The sequence below is a fragment of the Euprymna scolopes genome, chromosome 1 (assembly GCF_053919585.1).
Source record: "Euprymna scolopes isolate OS-2025 chromosome 1, ASM5391958v1, whole genome shotgun sequence".
Classification (NCBI taxonomy): Eukaryota; Metazoa; Mollusca; class Cephalopoda; order Sepiida; family Sepiolidae; genus Euprymna; species Euprymna scolopes.
In genome coordinates, this window is record NC_136482.1 from 170,882,815 (window position 1) to 170,907,720 (window position 24,906).

At 31.6% G+C, this 24,906-nt stretch overlaps 1 protein-coding gene across 9 annotated transcripts in view; it reads left to right on the forward strand.

Annotated features, from left to right (window-relative positions):
• LOC145277398 (E3 ubiquitin-protein ligase Jade-2-like) overlaps positions 1-24,906 on the forward strand; it is a 119,576-nt gene that overhangs the window by 90,461 nt on the left and 4,209 nt on the right. For all 9 annotated transcript variants that reach the window (XM_080128797.1, XM_080128813.1, XM_080128794.1 and 6 more), the window contains exons 8-16: positions 1,721-1,779; positions 1,892-1,981; positions 4,321-4,383; positions 7,822-7,940; positions 14,746-14,851; positions 16,541-16,711; positions 18,178-18,314; positions 21,294-21,414; positions 24,458-24,583. In XM_080128797.1, the coding sequence (XP_079984923.1) occupies positions 1,721-1,779; positions 1,892-1,981; positions 4,321-4,383; positions 7,822-7,940; positions 14,746-14,851; positions 16,541-16,711; positions 18,178-18,314; positions 21,294-21,414; positions 24,458-24,583 (992 nt within the window). The remainder of the gene's footprint in view (positions 1-1,720; positions 1,780-1,891; positions 1,982-4,320; positions 4,384-7,821; positions 7,941-14,745; positions 14,852-16,540; positions 16,712-18,177; positions 18,315-21,293; positions 21,415-24,457; positions 24,584-24,906) is intronic.

Sequence of the window (24,906 nt, forward strand, 5' to 3'; positions counted from 1 at the left end):
GGCCAGAAATTTGGCTGTCAAGGGATCAAAGTTTAACAATTTGACTGTTGAAAACTCTATCAAACTCTTTCGCCAGTTTTGGGTGAAAACACTTGAAATTTTAGATGTAGGTTACTTGGACATGGATCAAACTTTTTAATTTGATTTGAGCCCAAAACAATAAATGTTAAGGGGTTAAAATTGGGGTCAAAGTTTAAAAAAAAAAAAAAAAAAACTGATCTCTTTTTTTTTTTTGGTGTGAACATTTGAAATTTTACATAAAGTGTATTCAGACATAGGGCAAACTTTTTAATTGGTTTTTGACCAAAACTTTGGCTGCCAAGGGGTCAAAGTTCAAAAGATTTCACCTTTACGGTATCTAGCAAACTATTCAGCCAATTTTGGGTTTAAACACTTGAAATTTCACAGAAAGGGTATTCAGACATGCAGCAAGCTTTTTAATCAGTTTTTGGGCAAAAATTTGGCTGCTGAAAGGTCCAAGTTGAAAGAGTTGACCGTTGCAGAAACTCCTCCACCAATTTTGGGTCTAAAGACTTGAAATTTTTGATGTAGATCATTTGGACAAGAGTCAAACTTATATACTTATCTATATATATATATATATATATATATATATACACACACACACACACACACATAAAGGTATGAACAGTACATAAAGCCCGAGCAAAGCCGGGCTGAACTGCTAGTGGGTTAAATAAAGCAATTGGTTCAAAATTCTCATAAGATTGCTATGGAGAAGGGATAAGAGTAAAATAAATAAAACGTTGTTAACCTAGCAGTAGGTAAGATAATGACGTTGCTTGAAGCATTAATTATATTTTTAGCTCCTTACATCCTATGGCTTCATGCCTCATCTGGAGCAATTTCTAAAAAAAAAAAAAAAAGCAGATCTCAGAAATAATGTCAATATCTAATTTCATTTAATGTATTCTGGAGTTTTTCAGAATATTTGCTAAATCTGGTAAAACAAATTTAATGACAAATGTTGATTTTCTTTCAAGGTGCATTTTTGCTTTTATCATAAAATGTTGGAGCTGTTTAATCTGTATCGGAAAAATTTGAACTTAATTTCCAATTCCAAAAAGCTATTTTTGTTTTTTAATTTTTTCTTGACAATAAAAACGTAAAAGAAACACAATGTATTCATTTATTGGGAGATTGTATATTTACAACATACGTCTAAGGGCCAAAGATTGCATATTATAAATCTTATTCTCATATATAGCATTGATTCTCCAAGTTCAATTTACTATTGGAAAATTACGGTAAACAAAGTAAATATTCTAGAGTTCACTTATCCTGTTCCCTTAGTAAATCTTTTGAAATGTTCAAATATCTTTTCACATTTATTTGCTAAACGGCTATATACCACCTCTCAAGAAGTTTGGTTGATTATTAAGATTTAAAATGCTCTAACCATTTCTTTAGTGTTAGTTGATTCTGTCATTGTCTAGTCATCGTCTTCTGAATTAATTGATGTTTTTTCGCTTTGAGCACAAGTGAAAAATATAATCGAAAATTTCAATAGGTTGTTCAAAACTTTCGATAAGATATATTAAAGTGAAAAGATTTAGAAGTTTGTGGAATTAAAAAATTCATTCCTCTCAGCCCACTTATAAATATTGCCCCATATGTCACATTCTTGGTGAGAAGTAGTTTTAACATTTTTACATAATAACATTCCTATAATAAACTATGTGATTTTTCTTTTTATTAGGTGAAAGTTTAATAGATGAATGGATTATGGAAAGAATCATTGAGGAATTAGAGAACCAGGTAATATATTAATTATTTTGTCAAAAATTGTTTGAACTACTTTCTGTAAAATGACAGAACTAATTCACATTGGAATCGTATATCAAATCATGATCCAATTTTTTTTTCTTAGAGCCATTACAGCATGCAGAAAACTATCAAAACTGCAGAAGGACTTGGAATAGAGTATGATGAAGATGTTATCTGTGATGTTTGTCGTTCGGTAAGTACCATTTTTACTTTCTCGTTAAAAATCTACGAAACAAAAACTATTAAAATTGTTTTTTAAAGCATCAAATAAATTTGGTCTTTTAAAAAGTAAATTATCTACTGGACCTGTCAGTGGGTTATTAGAATACGCCGACTGCCCCCCTGCAGAGGGTAAAAGTCCCTCAATGGGGGTCCTGGATATGACCTTAAACTATATCCGATGGTGAGGCCCCAGCTTGCGGGTTCTGGGGAGTGTGGAGCCACCCTTTAATTGCTATTGCTTCCAGGTCCACTCTGACCCCGAGTAGTAGTACCTGTTAGGGTCCCAACTATGGATTAAATAGAAACCGACTTGAAAAAAACAAATATATTCTATTAAAAAAAAATTTTCTTCAAAATCACCGGATTCGGCATTAAATAACCTGAAAAGGATTGATATGCGATAAAACAAAACCAACCAACCAATCAAATTAGCTACTGAAATCAAAGTGATTGTTTGGATATATTTAAAAAAAAAGAAAAAGTCACCTTGACATTTCTCGTTCATTCCGTTAAAAAGATATAAAACCTGATTGCCTTATTCATGTCAAATTTATACGTTTCCATAGTAATGTAGACCCCCCCCCCCCCAGCATCACCATCACAAAGCAACAGAATTGCAAACATTGGTATAATTGGATTATTCATCATTTCTACATGGACGGCGGCCATTTTTTGGGACATGTTTCACTAAACTGTCACCAGGTGGCATTTCTCTGTTAAAGAACAGGGGACGATGTTATTAAATTGTTGTTGATCCTTCACTGTTGTTTTAATTGGAAAAATGTTTCATTTAAATTATTTGTTTGAGAAAAAAAAATGTTTTTATAAAAATCTAATGTTTCTTTAATTAAAATTGTTTTAAAATTATATTTTCTTATGCAGACTTTTCAGTAAATGTTTTTACAATTATCTATGAATACATTTTTATACAATGTTTGGGTTTTCAAATATTTTTTTGTGTTGGGGGGGGGGATCTTGTTTCTTACTTATTGTGGTATTTGATCAAGAAGAAATTGGAGTTATCACACCCTAAGATTGTCGCCGTCCGTATACTGCAGAAGTGCCGATTATTAGATTACTATTCAAATTTTGATTGTTGTATTCATAACGTTTCAGCCAATATAACCTCTAGAAATTAAGGATTTAACTGAAAGACCAGACGAATGCAAAATTGATTTTAATAAACATTTCTATTTATTAAAATTAAATTGAAATTTTTCATTTACAAATTTTTGAATAATAAAATATCCTTGTTTAGGAAATACAGACATTTTTTTTTTTTTTTTTTTTTCTTACATGTCATGGTGGAGGCAACACTCTGCACACCCTCAGATGTTGAAATTAAGTTTGAATGATGTTTAAATGTCCGATAACAGTGTGAACATTCGTTGAACGTACAGGTCAATAATAATAAACTCTAAACTTTTTTGGGTGAATATTTTCGGACTTGGGAATAAAACTTTCTATTTGAACTTGGCAATCTTTGTTTAAAAGGATCTATTTGCAAAAGGTCAGAAGTTACATAGCCAAAAACAGTGTGAATAAAACAACTAAGATGAGAATAGTAAGTTGAATAATAGGAATTATTGATCCTTATCTAAAAAAAAAAAAAAGTGTTTACTCTTTCTATGTAGCATGTTTTATATCGATGTCATTTTGATTTGTATGATATAATTTTACTATGTGGTTATTCATTTTTTATCTAAATAAAAATATGTTTATATTGTACCATGGTTAGCTGCATTCCTTTGCTAGGGGCCACATTATATAAGCCTGGGTGCCCTGCGTTGCCCGGGTGTTTGAAGGTGCGTATTGAGCAAAAAATAATAAAAAATAAGTAGGCAAGCAGGCAGGCTCGAACCAGTACCGCGACGGAAGAAAAGAACATGAAAAAAAAATCATGCCATCTTTGCTGTTATGTCCATTACTAAACCGGAAGTGACAAATGTTTAAATTAAGGCTAGTCAATTAAAAATAGGGATGACTTTCGAAAATATCGGCAAAAAAGTGAAACCCCCCCCCCTCCCCGTAGAAAAGTGCCCAGTTAAAGGTGAAGGAATTCATGTTTTCAGCCAATTTTTCGATATTTGTCGCCCAAAGGGTAGAGCTCCAAAACGATACCGATCTCGTGACAATCCATCGCCTCTGTCGAAAGTTTTAGGAAGACACATATATATAGAAACATACATACATTTAAACAGACAGGTGAGATTTATATAATTCTCTTTAAGTAATATTGTATGGTTATTATACTATTAGGATAACTTACAGTTTAATGCATTTATTAATTCTTATATTCTCTTATTGCAGCCCGACACTGAAGATAATAATGAAATGGTGTTCTGTGATGGCTGTGATATTTGTGTCCATCAGGTAAGTCATAGATTATAGGCTGGTCACAATATGAGAATTTTAACTTTGACAAGATAGTAATGGCAGAAGTTACACCTTGTACTTCAGTCACCAAACTTCTAAACAACCTCAACACTACAAGCACTAATCATTACTTTGGTCTTGGTAACATTCACTCTCAGACCCTTACTTTCCATAGCATTCCTTCAACATGTAGATCTATTGTTTCACCGGCAATGACTATGTCAGCACAGAGAGAACCCATGCAAAACACTAGTCACTAAACTTCTGAATGTGCGTGTGAAATGGCACTAACCCTATTTGGGTTTAAACTGGCTTCCTCCGAAGGGAGAAGTTCCATGGGAGTATGAAATTTACAAGCAGTCCCCAGTCGCATGTATATCCCTGTTAGGAGAGATGATGCCATTAGGTTTTTGCAACTCTTACAGGGAGGTATCAACATCCTCCTATATACAGCGCCTGGTATTCCCAAATTGGTCACCCATTTTAATAATGACCAGGTTCAACAAAACCTCAATAAATAGCCTTTTCTGCCCTCAGTCAGTGGAAAGAAAATCTTCCATGATTGAGGCAATTTTTATTTTTTTGTTCTTATGCAAAATCCCCTTCCCTTTTCTTTTTTTTTTTTTTTTTTTTTTTTTTTTGTGTGGAACCGAATTTTCCCCACATTAAAATCCGACCTTATGTCTAACTCTGCCCTCATGGGGAGGCAAGTAAATAGGAACCTCAATAAATAGCCTCACTATCCAAATATACTTTCTCTGTATCCAAGTTCTCATTTGTGACCATCGTCTTATCACCTCAACTTACCAGTAATTCTACTGCACTTCTTACATACTCAACCTTACGAGTACCACAAAAATGGGGGTCGCATTCAACTCCTTTTCCACAGCAGAGGAACTTTACTTTCTCTGCGAACACTGCAACTGTTGATCATCTTTATTGGTCTTTGTAGCATTCGCTGAAGCATCTCTTCCAGGCAAAGTGTATAAAACTCCCTGGACGTAATAATTCTTTTATATATTTTATTTATAAGAATTTAGTTTTTAACTGCTTTTCTTCCTGTTAATGCAGAAATTACATCTCTGTTACTCGCTATGCTGATTTCATCTTACTTTACCGTTATCTATAACTTTTTTGTTTTGTTTTGAAAGTTGTCAAGTTTTGCTTTTTATCTTTCCTTAAAGTGAAAAACAAATATGACTGAATTTAGAAATGTTAAAATTATTTTGGTTTACTGTAGGATGTGTGTACCCGTGATGGAAGGAAAATATACACCAAAAATCACAAACTGATCCGGTAGTTTTAGTGATGATATCTTGAAAACAAGGGAAATAACTCCAGATAAATCAAACTTGCGAGATTTTAGGAAGCCATTTTTAATGTGAGGACATTGCAAAAACTCAACTATGCTTAAAATTTGATTTTCTGATTTCCAAAATAACAGTGCTTGATCAATTTACAGGATTTTTTAAATACAATTTCTTTCCATTATGGACACATGCAGCATACAGATTTTTTTTTTTTATGGGTGACTTCTGTATAAGGACCAGAATTTTTTAGATGCTTGTTAAGATAATTGACGGGTTGATTTTTTTTTTAATGTGATTTTAGGCAAAAACAACAGTACTTAATTGTTATGCCGACAATATTAATATATACGAAAATTGATGAAGATGAGTGGAACAACTGCTATTGTGTTTTTAGTTTTAAAAAAAAGTCTATTTATTTAGGTAAAATGTAATTTCCCTCAATTTTCTATGAAATTACTTTTAACTATAAATAATTTTCTACTCAATAAATTTTCATAATTTTTGGACATATTACTATTTTCGACATAAGTACTGTTGTTTTTGCTTAAAATCACATTTTTTAAAAATCGATCCGTCAACTCTCTCTTAGCAAACAACATTTTTTTTGTTTTTATTCATACATTTTTTTTTATTCAGTTTTCTAAATGGACGAATCTTTCAGCTTTTCAAATTTGTCATCATAAAATATAATTAGTACTGCACGTTTTTGTTCATAATTGTCTTCATGGCTGTCTGCAATTTCTTTTCCTTCAGGGTCAATCACTGTTCATTGCCACGAAATAAGAATATGTTGGGTATTTATTTTTTTACTTGTTGCAGCTCATTTTTCCTCAACATGTGGTCGATGTTAAATACATTATAATATCCTTCTCCTTACTACTGAATAATAATAAAATTGTTTATCGCGTTTGAATCTTAACCTTCTTCATTAGTATTGATTTAAATTCCTATACAAGTATTTGCATTTTTTTTTTTTTTTTTTCCGACTCAAATCCTAGACTTTGTAGTGCTGCTGGCCTTTGCATTTTGTGTTAACTCCTGCAATAGCATTCTAAGAACAAAATGTTCACCTTTGCTAATGTATATTAACATTTCTATAATACAGTTGAAATTAACATTTATATAAATGTCAAACCACACCAAGTAAATACCCTTTCACTGTTGATTCAACATTGCTAATAAAGAATATAAACATTAGCAATGAAGAGTTGGTCCTCTTTGTTTAACAGGACCAGCATGTTAGCAGCTGTTACATGTATTCTTTCATGATGGTTTCCTCTCTATGGTTAGAATTTGCATGTGATATATTACAGTATAAATTTCCTTATGTATATTAATATTATTGGCTATACATATGAATACATATTTCAGCTACGATCTCTTTCGAGGTCTAATTTCCTCAAGCCTTGGATATCGCCTCTTGACATCTGAAACCAGAGGGAGTTGGATTTTCAAAGAGATCGTAGCTGAAATATGCATGTATATGTTTGTATAAAGAAATTTATAATATCATACAGCTCTGTCTTATTATTGGTGGTCAACTGAGGATGTGGCTCGCAACGGTTAAAGCTGACTTGGAAGCTATGATTAGCCCTCGCGTCTTTGGTGTGCAAACGATGGAATTGTGAATGGCTGAAGTATGCTGAGGAGTTGGCAGCGGACAGACTTGGATGGACTACCTTGACTTGTGATGCGGCGGATTCACTTGGAGCCAGCTCAACCCACCTCGGGTGACTGCCATCAGAAGTACAAGTAGTACTTGTTATTGAGCATTATTTTATAAATGCTGGAGTTTCATTGGATTAACATCTAGGAAACAATACAATCATTGATAAATTACTATGAAAAATGGGAATATTAACTTATTTACCTCAAATTAACGGCAGCCAAGTGGTTGCTTCATAATTTTTCTAGTATTCATTTCATATCATCTGTTCAGCTAAGCATCATTTACTATTCAACACTTTTACCTATAAATCTACCCACAGTTTTATTTATTTATTTATTGATTTTTAATTTGTAGTGCTGTACTAGATAGTACGAGTTACTGCAATTTTTAACTATGAATAATTATTTCTTCTATAATTCGTATTCATTGGTTAATTTTTATATCTTTATCTTTTAGGCTTGTTATGGTATTCAAACAATTCCTGAAGGAAGCTGGCTATGTAGACCATGTGGTTTAAATGTAAAACCTGTTTGTATATTGTGCCCAAATACAGATGGAGCCATGAAAAGTACACGGTATGTGATATTCACGACTATCAATACTCTCTTATATACATTGTGATTTTTTATTTTTTATTTTTTTTTCTTCGAAATGCTGAGCATTATTTTGTATTAAAATGTATTTACGCTTTAAATTATATTTTAAAAATCTTTGCTGGACATTAGAAAATATCACCGTTGAAGAACAACACACGGATTGTCTAAATTCTTTCAATTACCATCATGGCAAGAATATATATATATATATATATATATATATATATATTGATGATGGCATATTATGTCAAAATATTAATTTTAAACAGATTTTTATTTAATTTATAAAATATTGCATTTTAATTTGACTTATAAGCATCTAGCGTACATATTTAATGTTTAATATATATATATATATATATATATATATATATATATATATATATAGCCAGTAGAGTTTAGTTTCCTAGAAGTACATCCAATGAAACAACATGTCTACCAAAATTGTGCTCAATTAGTGGAGTGAACAGAGCAGGTATATTAATTTTATTTATACAAACATTAATGGCTATATATTTGCATACATGTTTCTGTAATCACCCACGTTGGGGGATTACGTCTTCAGGCCAAGAATTACCGTCGAAAGAAATACAGTTGAAATTAACATTTATATAAATGTCAAGATGGCTGTTGGTGATCCAACATTGCATATAAAATAAAGCAATTAGTATGGCAGATTTTCGACGGTAATTCTTGGCCTGAAGACGTAATCCCCCAACGTGGGTAATTACAGAAACATGTATGCACATATGTAGCCATTAATGTTTGTATAAATAAAATTAATATATATATATATATATATATATATATATATATATATGATGAACCCGCCCATCAATTTGTACAGATCAGCCTCGCCACAACAACTTTTGGGAATCATCAGTGCAGGGAGTTATGATTACAATCGGTTGGGAGATTCTAACCCAGCCACCAAAACATCTGTGACTCCATTAACAAGGAACAAACCACACAGTCAACGTTAACTGCGAGAAATACAGTTGAAATTAACATTTATATAAATGTCAAGATGACTGTAGGTGATCCAACATTACATATAAAATAAAGCAATTAGTATGGCAGAGTTGTTGTTTTACTGTAAAACAATTGTGATGTCTATTTAAAATGTTTATTAATGTGTATCTATTTTTATTTTTTATTGTTGATCTTTGCATTTGAAAACAAACCATTACAGGGAGATGAATTCCTAGAATCTTTCCAGTTTAGTAAATTTCATAAAAAGAGATGAATTCGAGAAATATTTCCAAAGCGAGATCTTTTTTATGTATCAGACCAGTTTGCTCATATATATATATATATATATATATATATATATACACATATATATACATATATATATATATATATATGCAGTTTACAGGGAAATCAAGGGACGCAACTCCTGCCAAACTAAAAAGGACGCAAACAGAATCACCGGGGGGCACCTGTTTAAATTTTTCTTTTTCTTGTTAATTTAAATGAACTGTTTGAATAAGTTATTTTTTAACAAAGGAAGAACATAGAACTTTATAAAACAGTTATAAATTATTTTAAGAAAGAATTATTTTAATAACAAAGAATTATTTGAAGAACATAGAATTTTATTAAACAGTTAATTTTTAAAACGAAAAACAGTTATGAATTATTTTAAGAAAGAATTATTTGAAGAACATAGAATTATTTGAAGAACATAGAACTTTATTAAACAGTTAATTTTTAAAACGAATACTGTTCGCGGATGCATCTGATGATTCGTGGAAAACATTCACCCTTCTCTCTTTTTCGCCATAAAAATTCCATCAGATGCAAGCCGAACATATTTTGTCGATTCCCGAACTTTCGTATATGTTTTTTGGCGTGTGACCATAGTCCTTCAATAGTCTGTGTGTGCACTGAAGGGTCCAACGGATCAACAAAGTTGTCTTCGTGGACGACAGTGTCGTGCTCATAAATTCCTTGAGCGAGTCGATCAAGTCCTTGGTAAGCCGCCCAACCGTCAGAAATAATTCTTGTTCCTGGCAGGCACCATGAATTTATGATTGGAAACAGGGTATCTCGATCCCTATTTTCCACTATTGCGAAATTGCACAAATTCGAGCCTCTTTCCACTGCGCCAAAAAGCCAAACGCCCTTCCTCACACGTCCCCTATTATACTTTCGTCGGAAAAAATATGACTCATCCACCTCCACTTCTTTAGGTGTCGAATGTTCGTCTCTCCCACCTAACATGATGGGATGGTCCAGCATGTGCTGTTCACAGACTTCTCTTATGAATGACATCCAATCTACGATTGTATGGTTACACTTGCTTCTTGTTTAATTTTAATCTGCGGCATCTCCATGTTCCAACTGAGCAAAATAACTAAAATCTGCTTTATTGTCAGATGACTTCTCTGTAAGAAGGAACCCATCCTTGGCAAACCACCCTTCTTACAGACAGGACACTTCCACGCAAAACCATCCCCTTTGGCTCCGTTTTTATAGAGAATTCGATCTCTCTCACACGAGCTGCAGAAACTCCTATTCGGTATGAGTCCCAATGAGGCCGCTGTTTGTAACTGAACCTCGTTATTTGGTGGCAGCAAATTATACAAATGCTCATAGGTCCACTTCTGCTCTTCCACTTCAGTCGTAGATATAACGTGGTCAACGATAGTAGTTCTCATTTTGGTAAAAAAAATAAAAACGTAAAGAATAAAAGTATAATAAAAGATTGTAAAAACCAAAAAATTAAAGAAGAAAATAATTTAGAAGTAAAACGAATAAAAAACAAAGGAATTAGAAAGAAATGAACTATTCAAAAGAAATCTTAAAACTTGTTATATTATTTCACGTGTAGTAGGTTCGGTTAAAATTCGTAATTTAAAAATTGAAACAGGTGCCCCCCGGTGATTCTGTTTGCGTCCTTTTTAGTTTGGCAGGAGTTGCGTCCCTTGATTTCCCTGTAAACTGCAATCCTGCCTATATATATATATATATACTAGCATTTCAGTCCAGTGTTGCCCGGGTGTTTGGAGGTATATGTTGAGCAAAAAAAAAAAAAAGCAGTCAATTTTTTTTAAACTTCGACCCCTATTATGACCCCTTAACATTTATTGTTTTGGACTCAAATCAAGTTTATTAAGTTAGATCCATGTCTAAGGAACCTATATCTAAAATTTCAAGTGTTTAGACCCAAAATTGCCGGAGGAGTTTGGTAGAGTTCTCAAAGGTCAAATCGTTGAACTTTGACCCCTTAGCAGCCAAATTTCTGACCAAAAACCAATTACAAAGATTTTCCCAAATCTCAATACCCTGTGTATCAAATTTCGAGTCTGTAGATTAAAAATTGACAGTTATTGCATAGGGAAATGTACACAGACAGACACACACAGACACTTTCACTTATATACTAGCAAAAGTACCCATCGTTGACTGGGTTCAAAAACAGCCTACAAAAAATGGACTCTGATTTATGAAAGTATGATAGGTTATGAAAAGGAAGGGTTGTAAAGAGATAGCTTCGAATTTGAAGATATCAAAACCAAAGCAAAATATGAGGAAAGTAAAAATAAAATAAGTAAACCCCATAATTTATTATACCATACCTATTCACGCTGAAACACTTATCACAATATTCTGTGGATCTATATTAAAAAACCTTGTTAAACTTTGTGACATATTTCCATTTTATAGAGGTCAGGCGCGAACGAACACCCCATAATTTTATTATGCCATATTTGTTCAAACTGAAACATAATTATCAAAGTATACTTATGCAGATAGATATGAAAAGTCTTTATTAAAGTTTATGCCTATTTCCATTCTATGGAGGCCAGGTGTGAACGCAGACCCCAAAATTTTATTATACCATCCCTATTTAAGTTAAAACATAAATATCAAAGTATTATTATGTACATCTATATCAAAAATCCTTGTAAACTTTTTTTTTTTTTTTTTCCATTTTTAAATTTTTTATTTCCATACTTTGTGGACCAGGCGCGAACGCAGACCCAACAATTTTAATGAACCACCGTTCTGCCAGATCAAACATACCCATTCCTGTGTCTCGATACATCTATCATGTGATCAGTTTTCTATAATAGTCAACCATATAGGAGCCTATTCGTGACCAGACACACACACACACGCGTTCAGCTTTATATTATAGATATATGTATGAGAGAGAGAGTCGAAATAAACCCTAAAGAATCAACACAAACAGCGAACCCATACCCCCTTTCATATCTTGTAGCAATGTTTTCCTTTTTTCATCTTGTATAGCAGTTTGTGTTGCTTTGATTTTAGCCCATTCGACCATTATCCTAACACGTTGAGTATTGTATTGAATTTCAGCGATATTATTAGAATATTCATGTAAATAAAGTCCCCTTTTGTACATCTTAATGTGTTCTGTCATTCTTGCCTTTTGTTCAATTCGCTAAAGGTTGAGCGAAGAATATCCATGAACCAAGATCAGGTGTCATTTAATATTGTAACGTAGTGTCCAATGCTTTTTTTACTTTTGTGTTACGGGCAGTGCAGGAGGAAGGCGTCAATCACAGAATCAATGATTCTGACCAGGGGACAATTACCTCCGAACTTAGTCTCTCTCTCAGTTTGTAACAATAGTTCAAGAATTAACTAAAAATATTAACACTTGAAAATATTAATTTTAATAAAATTATATTTAACATTGTAAAAATGATCATTTATTTTTTATTAAATAATGCTTGTTTTGTTTTTTTACTCCTAGAAATAATATTTTCTTGAGTTTATATATTTTTGTGTTATTTTTACTTAACATCTTATTTGATTGATTATATATATATATATATACTCGGTTTTTTTTTTATATATTCAAAAGTAATGGACTAATGAATTCAACGAGGTTGTTAGATAGTGCTCAATAAAAAGAGCTGATAATACTTGTTTATTGTTATATAAACATGCTCACATCCCGCTGCTACAAATAGCCACTTGTTTCAATCAAACAACAGATATCATCAGGCAGTGACTTGACTATTCAAAAGTTCAATGAATAACGTTATTCATTGAACTTTTGAATAGTCAAGTAGCTGCCTGATGATATCTGTTGTTTGATTGAAACAAGTGGCTATTTATAGCAGCGGGATGTGAGCATGTTTATATAACGATAAACAAGTATATATATATATATAGGTTTCCTTCAGTCTTGACAGACTATGGATAACCACTGTAAGTGTGCTTGTGCATGAATTTTTTTGTGGCAAGAGTTGCGTAATCTCCAACCACACCTCTTCTGAGTCGACATTGTTGAATACCAGTAGTAAGTTGAGGTTCAGGACGATGGAAACAATGCTGAGATAAGCAGAAAGCACATACAGCACCTAGAATTCCCAAATGGTCACCCATCTGGTTCTAGCCAGGCTCAACGTTGCTTAACTTCGGTAATCTGACGAGAACCGGTGTGTCGTGATTATGCCGTGTATGTATGTATATATATATGTACACACACACATACATACATATTTTAATTACATCTGACTTTAATTTACTTAAGGATGTAAAACTGCACAAGTGACACTTATATACTAGCAGGACCTGTGCACCTACGTTGCCCAGTGGAAAGATGGCACTAAGCCAGAACAGATTCGTTGAAAGACTTTCACTCCCTCCAGAACAAATGAAACTATAGTTATGTGGTGCTTTATTGTAGGCTGAGTTAATTTTGTTTTGTTTTCTGAGGTTGTAATTAAAGCCCCCTACAAGAAAAAGTTAAAAAGCACCGACAAATTTATGTTTGTTGGTTGACACGATCTTGTTTAGTTTTTTAACTGTATGAAAAAATACTGTAAACTGATATTCCCATAATTCGAGAAACACAAGCAAACAGCCAAAGAAATTAGCTGAAGTTTGTGGAGTGAGTAATCATTATTTTAAGAAATAAAAATGAAAGAACTAGCGTCAAATGTATTTGCAGAAGAAGCAAACACTGACAGTACTGTTGGGAAAAGATGTGGCAAATGTATTAACATTCCCAGTTGCATTGAGGAGAGGAATAGGAGTAAATAATAAGTAATTGTGCTACCACCAGATGACATGTGCATGAAAAGTGACTCTCCTAGGAATTAATATAATTTGTGATGACAAATTAAAGCGACTGGCAATGACATTAGATAATGGCTAATAGTAGAACCATATTGAATTTATGTGGCGCCTACATTTTCAAAGTTATGTCTTTTTTGTAGAGAGGAATAAATTGTTACTTTATTATATATATATATATATATATATATATATTCTTTTTTTCTGGAAGCTTAAATTTACCCTGGACATCTATAATTCTGTTTTCCCATTTCTTATGGGTTACGAATGGATTTTCAATGGACACATTTTGGATTTTTCCTGTTCTGGATTTTACTGTGTTATTCGTTGGATTTTTACCATATCCTTTTTCTCCCTTTTTTCCCCGTTTTCTTAATCTCTTTGAACCCCTATAAACTGTCACTGTTTAATTTTTTTTAGGCAAGTATAATTAATTTCATATTTGTAGTTTCCTTCGATGCATTAACCTGCAAAATTTATTGTATGATTTGCAAACCTCTTTCCTCCGATGTGAAGCATTGTATTTTTCGAAACTTCACAAAATCAGGTTTTTTTGTTTATTTATACTCCTTGTTGGATAATTAAAATTTTGTATGCCTTCCTTACAGGTTTATAGCGTTTTTTTTTTTTTTTTTTTTTTAAATTTGAGTAATTTTCAGTAAGATTTTTCTATTATATGCTATTCTTAATTACCACTGGCTCTCTGATAATATTTTAACAGAAGTGGCATGAAATGGGCTCATGTAAGCTGTTCCTTATGGATCCCAGAAGTTGGCATCGGCTGTGTAGAGAAAATGGAGCCAATTACTAAAATTTCACAAATTCCTGTAAGTAAATTCTTTAAAAAAAAAACCCAAAAAACTATACAAATGTGTGTGTGTACATCTATTTTAGTGGAATTAGCAGCAGAGATTTTGGTAAGGAAATTCTGAAATTAAAAAAAAAAAATTTAGGATGCATTGATTCAATTTGCATTTTTAGCGATAAAAATGATATTTTAAACTTCAAGTGTAATTGAATGAATAAATGAAGAGAGAGTCTGTTATTGAAATGTGCAGATGCAGCTAAAATTGCTGGTGCTCGTGCATTATACTTGAATAGAAAAAAAAATGCATTTTAAGTAAAAACTATTACCTAAATTACATGCCAAGTCAAGATTAATGAAAATTACGAAAAATGACTGAGTAGAAAATTAATTATAAGAAAAAATAAAATTTATCGAATAATACTGTTTTATGCTTCTTCTATTACAGTTAATTCCGCATGATAAACTTTTTTTTTTTTTCACATAACTTTTGCTATTTCAAATTAGAAAATGGCAGCTTGAGAATAATTTTATTATTTTATACTTGTAGCAAATTTTTGTGTTTTGGAATTTTACTAATTTCCACATGACACAATTATGTAATAGTGGTTTTACTTAAAGGGCATTTAAAAAAAAAACATTTTTTAGATATTAAATCAAAATGCTTTTCAAATACTCTTGATGTTTCATATAATCACCTCTTTAATACCAGTACAAAATATTGGTGTGTGTTAAGATAGTCGACAGATCGATTTAAAAAAAAAAAAAATTTATGTCGTTTTAAGCTAAAACAATGTTACGTATTTAATTATCATGTTGAAAGTAGTAATATATCCAAAAATTATAAAAATTTATCAAGTAGAAGTTTTTTTATAGTTAGAAGTAATTTTTACTGAAAATTGGGTAACAGTGCATTTTTCTTAAAGTAGACGATGACAACTTTATACACGCAGGCATAACTCGGAACACATATTTTGGATTACATCTTATTAATGTTGAACTTTTGTAGCCTATAGTGATAGGCATTTTTTTTTTTAATTTTTTAAATTTTTTTTTTATTTCTACTAAAAACACAATAGAAGTTGTTCTACTTGAGGAATTTTCGTAATGTTTTAATATATTACTATTTTCAACATGACAATTAAGTACGTAATATTGTCTTTGTTGGAAGCAACATATTTAAAAAAATCGATCTCTTGACTATCTCGACAAGCACCAATATATTTTCAGGGTTTGTTGAATATTTTCACTATCATCTACGTATAAGAATATAGCACATAATATTACGACATATCTTATCACATGTTTTTCGTCCATTATAGTACCCATTTATTGTGTAGCTTAACATTTTGAGGTTATTTTTATGAGCGCATTCTCTGGTGTTTTTCATCTCTTGTTTTGTAGTTCTTTTATCAAAACTAAAGTATAGGATGTGACTTACAATTGATACCTCCTACTACACATCTAAAAATAAGTAACAATTTTTCACTTTATATAATTTCTTGCTAGCATAAAATTAGATTAGATCAATTTGCTTAGTTTGAAATGCATGTTTGAAATGCAAAAACATTTCTTTTTTAATTATTACTTTCTATACACACTTTGTCTATCAAATTATTGATTTGAACTTTCTTGAAGATTTTAAATGTAACATTTAGTAAAGTGAACTTTGAAAGGTTGATTTTTAATAATATATATTTTTCCTTTGCAGCCAAGCCGATGGGCGTTGATATGTTGTCTTTGTAAAGAGCGTATTGGTGCATGCATTCAGTGTTCTGTAAAGACATGTAAAACGGCTTTTCATGTGACGTGTGCATTTAAAAATAATCTTGAAATGAAAACCATACTTGAAACGGAAGAGGAGGGTGGTCTGAAATTGAAGGTATGTAAGAAATATATCTGATCTTTGATTTTAGATGTATTCATCCTAGACTTGACATGAAGTCGTTACAGATTATCTTAACTCAGCATCTGTTAAATAGTTTTAGAACTTTAAATCTCTGTATTAATAACTTGTCTGTTTTCCTCATCTATGCATAACTTTAATGAGTACATTTTTTCTTTTTTTGCGTATTCAGATAGGCATTTATGGCAGAATTTTAAATTAAAGAAAATACAGAAATGTCTGTTTGATGTATGTACAAGTCACAAGACTAAGATGAAAAATTCCAAAAATCACAATTCGATTAAGTAGTGTTTTTTTTTTTTTTTTTATTAAAAAAAAAAAATCAAATTTTACTGTTTTGATAAGGGTGAAAATCAACAAATTAGTCGACAAGGACAAGGGCAGACAACCCTTATATATATATATATATATATATATACTTTCTAAATAATCACCCATTACCTCCCCCTATTATAATCTACAGGGTGGTCAAAAAGTCAGGTAACATGTTAAAGGTAGAAAAAACAATATGATCCATTATAATCTCTATTCGTTTAATATTATTTCTTGGATGAAATTTTTCCACAACGATGGATTGGTCGCCGTGGCCCAGTTGAATGGCCAGCCAGATCTCCGGATCTTACCCCTCCTGATTTCTGGCTTTGGGGCTATGTAAAGGATAGCATTTATAGCAAGAAGCCTGATACAATAGCGTCTTTAAAGTTATTTATTGAAGAGGAGATTGCGCGGATATCAGCTGACATGATTACACGTGTTACACAATCAGTGGTTAATCGCTTCCAGCGATTGATAGAGAGAAATGGACGACAATTAACAAAATAAACATATTTCATGTTTGTTTCATTTTATATTTCAATGTATGGTACTTAAATATACGTGTATTGCTAATATCGTTTTTCTTTAAAATGTTACCTGACTTTTTGACCACCCTGTATATAGAAAAATGGCCTTGGCTGTCACTTTAAAAAAAATGTCAACTTTGTTTTAAAAAAAATATATATATAAAACAAAAAAAAAAACTACTTGATCAATTTTTGTGATTTTTAGAATATACAATCTTCATTCTGTAACAAATAGGTGCAATATAATAGTTTTTCTTCATTTTTTTTTTGTTTTGTTTATCGTTATAAGTGCCAATCTGAATAAGCACCCTATTTTTTAAATTTAATCTACTAATTAATCAAATATTTGTCAAAAAATAAAATAATGGGAAATAATAAGCATGATGTTTTCAATTATTTTTCTTTAAGCTATCCATCCAGCGATATGTCTTGACCCAGGCAAAACTGGTGTGATGGTGGGGGGAATAAAGTTAGTTGAGAAAAAAAAAATGACTAGGATCAAATGGATATGTTAAATAAATTTAATTTTAGTGAGGATAGGTTTGAAGTTTTGATAAGGGTTTCTTATACATGAATTGAGAATGTTTCTTTACATTTCAGGCCTATTGTCCCAAACACAGTAAAAAACGTGAATTATACCAAAATGATTCTGAGATTGACTCTCCAAAGAAAGATCAGCTTTTGAGTGGGCCTGAAGAATTGTCAAATGAAGATAAAGCAAGCATGCGTGGATCAAGGTAACCGTTTTCTTTTGTTCTTTATACTTTATACAAAAAGGATACACAAGTACTTGGAAGAGAGACGCCAGATATATTTAAATCTTGTTATTCTTGTATGAATGTCTTGTCTTTTATTTATACTTCATATATGGATTTTGTAGCAATCTTAAAATTCATTTTGTCACTAAAAAAATTGTTTGTTGAAGAAAAGCAAAGTATTCTAACGTTTCAACTTGTTGGTTTCCTCGTGTTAGCTATAGAGACATGGTAACGCACATTTGGAAGCAGAGGTGTGCACACGTACTCATTCCAGATGGATTTGATCTACATTATTGTGTCCCATAAAAATGACCAGAATTTTACTCATCACGAAAACAAAAAACTTTATAGTCCAAGGTCAAAAGTTATGAATTACAATTACGCAATGTAAAATGGGAAAGAAGAATGTTTTATCTCGATAATTAGAATTCCAGGAATGTTGATTTATGACTATAAAAAACAAGAGAAGAGAGCAAACAAAGCAGCGAGTGTGATTGGCATCTTGACACCTTTCTGTCGTTGAGCCACACACCAACCAACCTCTTACAACTAACGTCTCTCTCGCTCTCTCCCTTTGTCAATGAACAAGAAGTTTAATTGTAAATAAAATTTGTACATCGATAAATTTGTCTGTTGATTTTGAGAATAGCAACAAAAGAATTGCCAGTGTGTATGATTTTAGAAAGCATTTGAAGTGCAGCTCGAAAATTAAATATACATTCAACAATGCAACACTCTGAATCAAGTGTCATAACTAAGAATTTATGACACAAAAATATTTTTGTGCTTTTTTGTTATTTGGGGCGAAATTCGAAAAATTGAATTTCAGCTAAAATCAGTGGTATCTACTTGTCATGTCGTAATAATGAACATATCCAAAAAAACATTATGAAAAACAGTAAGGTAGAAAATTGATTATCAATGAAAATAGTTTGTGAAGACAATTAGCAAAAATTGGTTTTTGCTAAATTGGCCTAGTATTACAGAAAATACTTACCTACTTTGTTTTTTGTTTTTTTTTTCTTTTAGCAAATCTCAATTTTCACTCGTTTTTAAAAACTATCTTTTCATTAATAATTAATTTTCTACCTTATCATTTTTTTGTACTTTTTGGATATGTTCATTACTGTGAAATTTCAGTCTCTTTAAAATATTTCAAGATGCTTTTAGAGGGAATATTATTATTTTTTGATGACACCATGCCACAAGGGAATAAGAAAAAACTGTTTCTGTCCTAATGAGGATGCTATGACACCATAAAGTTTGATTTATAAACAAACTAGCAGGGATACCTGTTGTTGCCCGGGTGTTTGTAGGTGTGTGTGTTTTTTGGGTAAATAAAAAGAGAAATCGTTGGTTGTTTTAAAAAATAAAATGAAGCCTTGACACACAGTTGGAAAATAGTAAAGTGTGGAAAAAAAACATGCGACTTGGCAGGTGCCCATTTTTGATGAGTTTATGACGTGAACTTTGTTTTATTTACCGCGAGTCTTTTTTTTTTTTTTTTATATGAAAAAGCTTAATAATGCACATGCGGCGATCGTAAGTAATAGCTATTCAGCAGTTAACATTTTCTGTGGGACAGTTTTTAATGAGATCAATAACCAGGTTTGTTTGTTTTTACCTAACTTTGGGGAAAACCAGCTCCCTGTTTATTAGGGAGAGTGTCTCGTTTCAAAATGAAAGCAACCATCTGATATGACGAAGCCGACATTGACCAAACGTTACATTGCTTTTTATAGACCACTGGCCATGGGCCAGTGATTCGAATTGAGTTTCGCTTTTTTATACCAAAAAATCAAAGCAACACGTGCCGAACCGAAAATGCCGAATATTTAACGTTTCAAAGTTGGGAAAATTAAATAGAGAGGCGACCCCCACCCCCCACCCCACCCTGTTAAGTCGTAGATATTATCATTTTGACGTGATATAAAAAGTTTTAAAAATGAGCAACATCCTCGAAAATCCGCCGGAAAAAAGCCTTTTGAAGACATACACAAAAAGCGAACATACATACATACTTTTTCAGTTTTATATATATCGACTAGCGAGGGGTACCCGGCGTTGCCCGGGTGTTTGGAGGTGTGGGGGAGGGGTAAAAAAAAAAAAAGTAAGTATGAGGATCGAACCCGAACCGTTAAGGCAATGTTGTAAATTAAAGTGTGAAAAAAAAAACAAAAAAACCTGTGATGTTAACCATTGCCCCACCGCGAGATGCTAACGGAAACACATTTGAATTTATTTAATTACTTGGATTTAGCAGGTGCCCGTTTTAATGAGTTAATGAGCTCAAGTTTGACTGCGAGATAGTATTCATTTACTGCTGAACGCATTTTTTTCCCACCCCCAAGATCTTGTAGGAAAAAGACTAACCCACATGCAGCGAGCGACAAATATTGAATATTTATCTTCCCGAAATTGACCAAATTAAATAGACAGGCAAGCTTCGTTGTTAACTGTGAGATATTACAATTTATATGTGATATAAAAAGTTTTAAAAAGTTGTGAACCGACCGACCGCTTCTCTGAAAGAAGCCTTTTGTAGACACACAGAAAAAGCGAACACACATACATACATTTTCGCTTTTATATTTATAGATGTTGGTTTATTTATTTTAAATATCTGCATTGAATTGGCTTCTTGAACTTAAATTTTCAATTTAAATTTAAACAAGACTTTTTATTAAGGAGAAAAAAAAAATTTTTTTTCATGATTCATTTCATGCAGATCTCTTGACTTGGACATATAATAGAAGATAGTATTTCGAATGAGATATCTGTCAAAATTGTAATCTATTTTCACCAAGTGTACATTATATTAAAATATTATAAAAAAATAAATTCAAATGTTTCAATAAATTCCACAATAAATTCAAAATCAACTTTTTCTTTATATTATTATTTATAAATTTATATTTTACAATTATTAACTTACATTTTATTCTGTTGTTTTCCCAGGATTGCTGCATTGGAAGGAGATTTTTACTCTTCAGTAAATTTGAAAGAAGTTTCCAAAGTTCTAAATGTTGATTGTGATGTTGTTGATATTGTATTTGTTTATTGGAAATTAAAGCGAAAGGTAAATATTTTAATAATTTTTTTTTTTTTTTTTTTTTTAAATGTTTATTTTCATTAATGAAAATATTTAAATGTTTTCTGTTTTTGCTACATAATATGATATATCCTGTATTAACTGTCTCCAAACTATGTTAATTGTGCCAATGATTCATCTCCTTTTTTAACCTTCCATCATTCTTTCTACACAAATATTAATCCTTATCCTTAAGTGGCCTTTGGCCCTAGATAAATGGTGACTTCCCCTGTATAAAAAAAAAAAAAAAAAAATTAAAAACACACCCATACACAAGAAGACCATATGCATATATCATTTAGTTTGCCATTCATTTTAAATGCTGGCATGCATAATACAGCTTTAAAAATTGACTTAAAAACTAACCTATCTCTGGTCGGGTTGTTACTTATCCTTTTTTTTTATCATTTAAGTTTTCCTTAGTCTTCCACTGTGAACTGGACTTGCTTTCTTAACTGTTCTATATATACTGACTCGAGAACTTTTATCCATTGCTTCAATGTGGCCATACCATCAAAGTCTCCTTGTCTACACACATCTCCCTATACTGGACAGAAGTCTTTACACACATTATTCATTCCATCATATCATTCTCACATAACATTTCACATTCTGCAACCCTCACTGGCCAGGTTTCACTTTCATATATCATCACACTGTGTATCATATGCCCGATAGATTCTTCTCTTGGTTGTGATTTCTAAATATAGTGTTTTGTCTCTTTTAAACTATTAAGACTGTTCATGTTGTAGAATTGCATTGAAAAGATTATGCATTGCCTTGATTAGAACCATAACCCCCATTCTCAAATGTTCAAAATAAATGTTGTCAATCTGTGAGCTTTTACTCTATTTTTTAATTTTGCTAATTGCATTTATTTCATTTGTTAATATTGGATGAAATTCTTCAGATGCAGAGCTGTCTGTCATGCAATCATTAATATTTTTGCTCTTCAACTTTTTCATTAAAAATTCACTTAATGTTGGAGATTTATTTGAAATTATTGTTGCATAAATTAGACTGAATACCATAATTTATATGTTTGTGTTTTGCATTTAACTATCTGAATGCAGCATGAAAAATTACTTTCAATATTTGACTTCATTTCTTTTAGTTTATTTTTCTTGATTAATTTCTTAGATCCTCTTTGCCAGTGGTTAAGAGCAAATAGTTAATAAAACATTTTAAAAACACTTTTTAAAAAAGTTAAAAACATATTTAATCTTAAAAGGAAACACTGGATAGTCCTTAATCCGTGGAGTTTCGAAGAAATACTTTCCTTCTCATCAGGGGGTAGAAATTAGCAAAATGCGGGATCGGATTTTGCATACAAAAGTATTTGATGAAACTGCAAGTAAGTCAAAGATCTTGATAACAAAAAGTGAAGCAGAGGGAATATGGTGAAGAAAAATGTGATTTCACGTGAATGGATAGTCTGATGAAAGATAAATTATCCAATGACAGTAAAATCCAAAAATGTAAATCCAAGAAAGTTAATTAAATTTCCATTCGCACAAGTAAAATCCAAGGAAATCACTTAATTGGAAGATGGTCCAAAATAATCCAAAAGGCCGAAATCCATGGAATAATTCACAAATATGTACAAGGAAAAGAGGAAAAAATTCTAATAATATTAATAAAATAAAAATAAGATATGTGTTTGACATGGCTGCTGAGACAAAAAGTTTTTATTTTATATATATATATATATATATATATATATATATATATATATATATACACACACACACACACACACACACACTGAAATATTGGGTAAATGTAAATTACACCTCTTTTGAAATTGTCTTAAGGGAAATTTTTTCTAGCAATTGAAATCTTAAATCAAAAGATGTTTTTATTTTTAAATTGAATTAAAGTGAATTGTGCTTTTTTTTATAACCACCATGAAATCTTTTTTTAAATTCATGTTGTGTGCACTTTAACAGTCATGAACTGCTGCAAACAAATAATTTTTCTGTAGATTTCACTATGTATTAGGTGCTTTGTTAGCCATATTTCCAATTCTTGCTGAACCCAAATATCTTTGATTGCTATAGTTTAATACACAGCAAATAAAATGGCGAGACCTGTAGTTGCATGATGCCATAAATAAAATTTTGGGTAAAAAAAAAAATAAACCTACAAAAATTACTTTGTTATTTTATGACCCACAATTAAAATTCAACTTAAAAAAAAAGATTTTTCATGATAATAGTGTTGTGTACTCATCTGCTGTGGTCGTCTGTCAATCTAGTTAGCATTGCAAGGAAGAGTATTTGTACCAAGCAAAAATCAGATAGCCAATTTATAATCAAATAATAGATATTTATTTATTTTTTTTTTTTAAATGGTACTATCTACTTAGGTGAATGACAGACTTTTAGCATGAATCTTTGCTTGACTAGACCAAAGCACAAGCCCCATTTAACAAAATTCCTCACTGAGAGTTTCAAGGGGCCCAACCGGCCAGAGAGATGCAATCGCCTGAACTGCCTTGGTAGCTCTCTCGAGAGCCAACTGCTCACTTTCCACTGTTCAACTCCAACTCTTGCTTATCCTCCTCCTGGATCTCGTTACACCTGCCTGGTTCTGGTCTTTTCTTGGTGGTTGTTGTTCAGTTGCCCAGAAGCGACGATCATTGGAAAGAACATCCAACCAGTCTCTGTATATTATTTCTCTCGCAAAGATGATCTCAGCAAGATTCTTTCCTTAAATGAGGTATTTACTTAAAACAAAAGAAATGTTCTTTTGGTGGTCTGACTGGTCAGTTATTTTCATCTCTGCACTTCTCTTCCTCAGGCCAAGCATTTATTATTGCAACGTCTGCCATTCACATGTGCTGCATAGAATATGTTTACAAAAAAGTATTCAAATGTTTGCAATTTCTTTTGTAATTTTAAAAGTATTATATCTCTTTTGGAGAATGTTATTTAATCTCAATGAAAAGATTAAAAACAAAACAAAAAAAAACAATTATGGTTTTGATCTTTGTCCTATGTATAATTTTCTCTATTTTCTATTTTCTTAGTCTAATTTTGACCGTCCGTTATTGACTCCCAAACAAGACGAAGCTTGTCTTTTAGAGAAGCAACAAGAAGACACCTTAGCAGCACGAATGAAAATGTTTGTCCATTTACGCCAAGATCTTGAGAGGGTAAGCTTTTAGTAATTTTTAAAAAATATATAATAATCTGTAGAAATTTCATTTATTAATTAGTAACTGCTGGAAATGTATAGTAACTCCTGATTTGGAGAGAAATAATTAAAAATTGGAAGTAATGTTTTTTAGCGATTATTTCAAAACCTGCGCATGTAATTGATGATTTCTAAGATCTTTACATCTCTCACAGATGCTAATCCTATTATCATTATGTTAAGATTTTTTATTTTAAGAACATTTATTAACAGGATTTTATAGTTTTAATTAATACTCGTTTTTGTGTTAACTGGAGATATAGTGTTTTTTGTTGTTGTTTT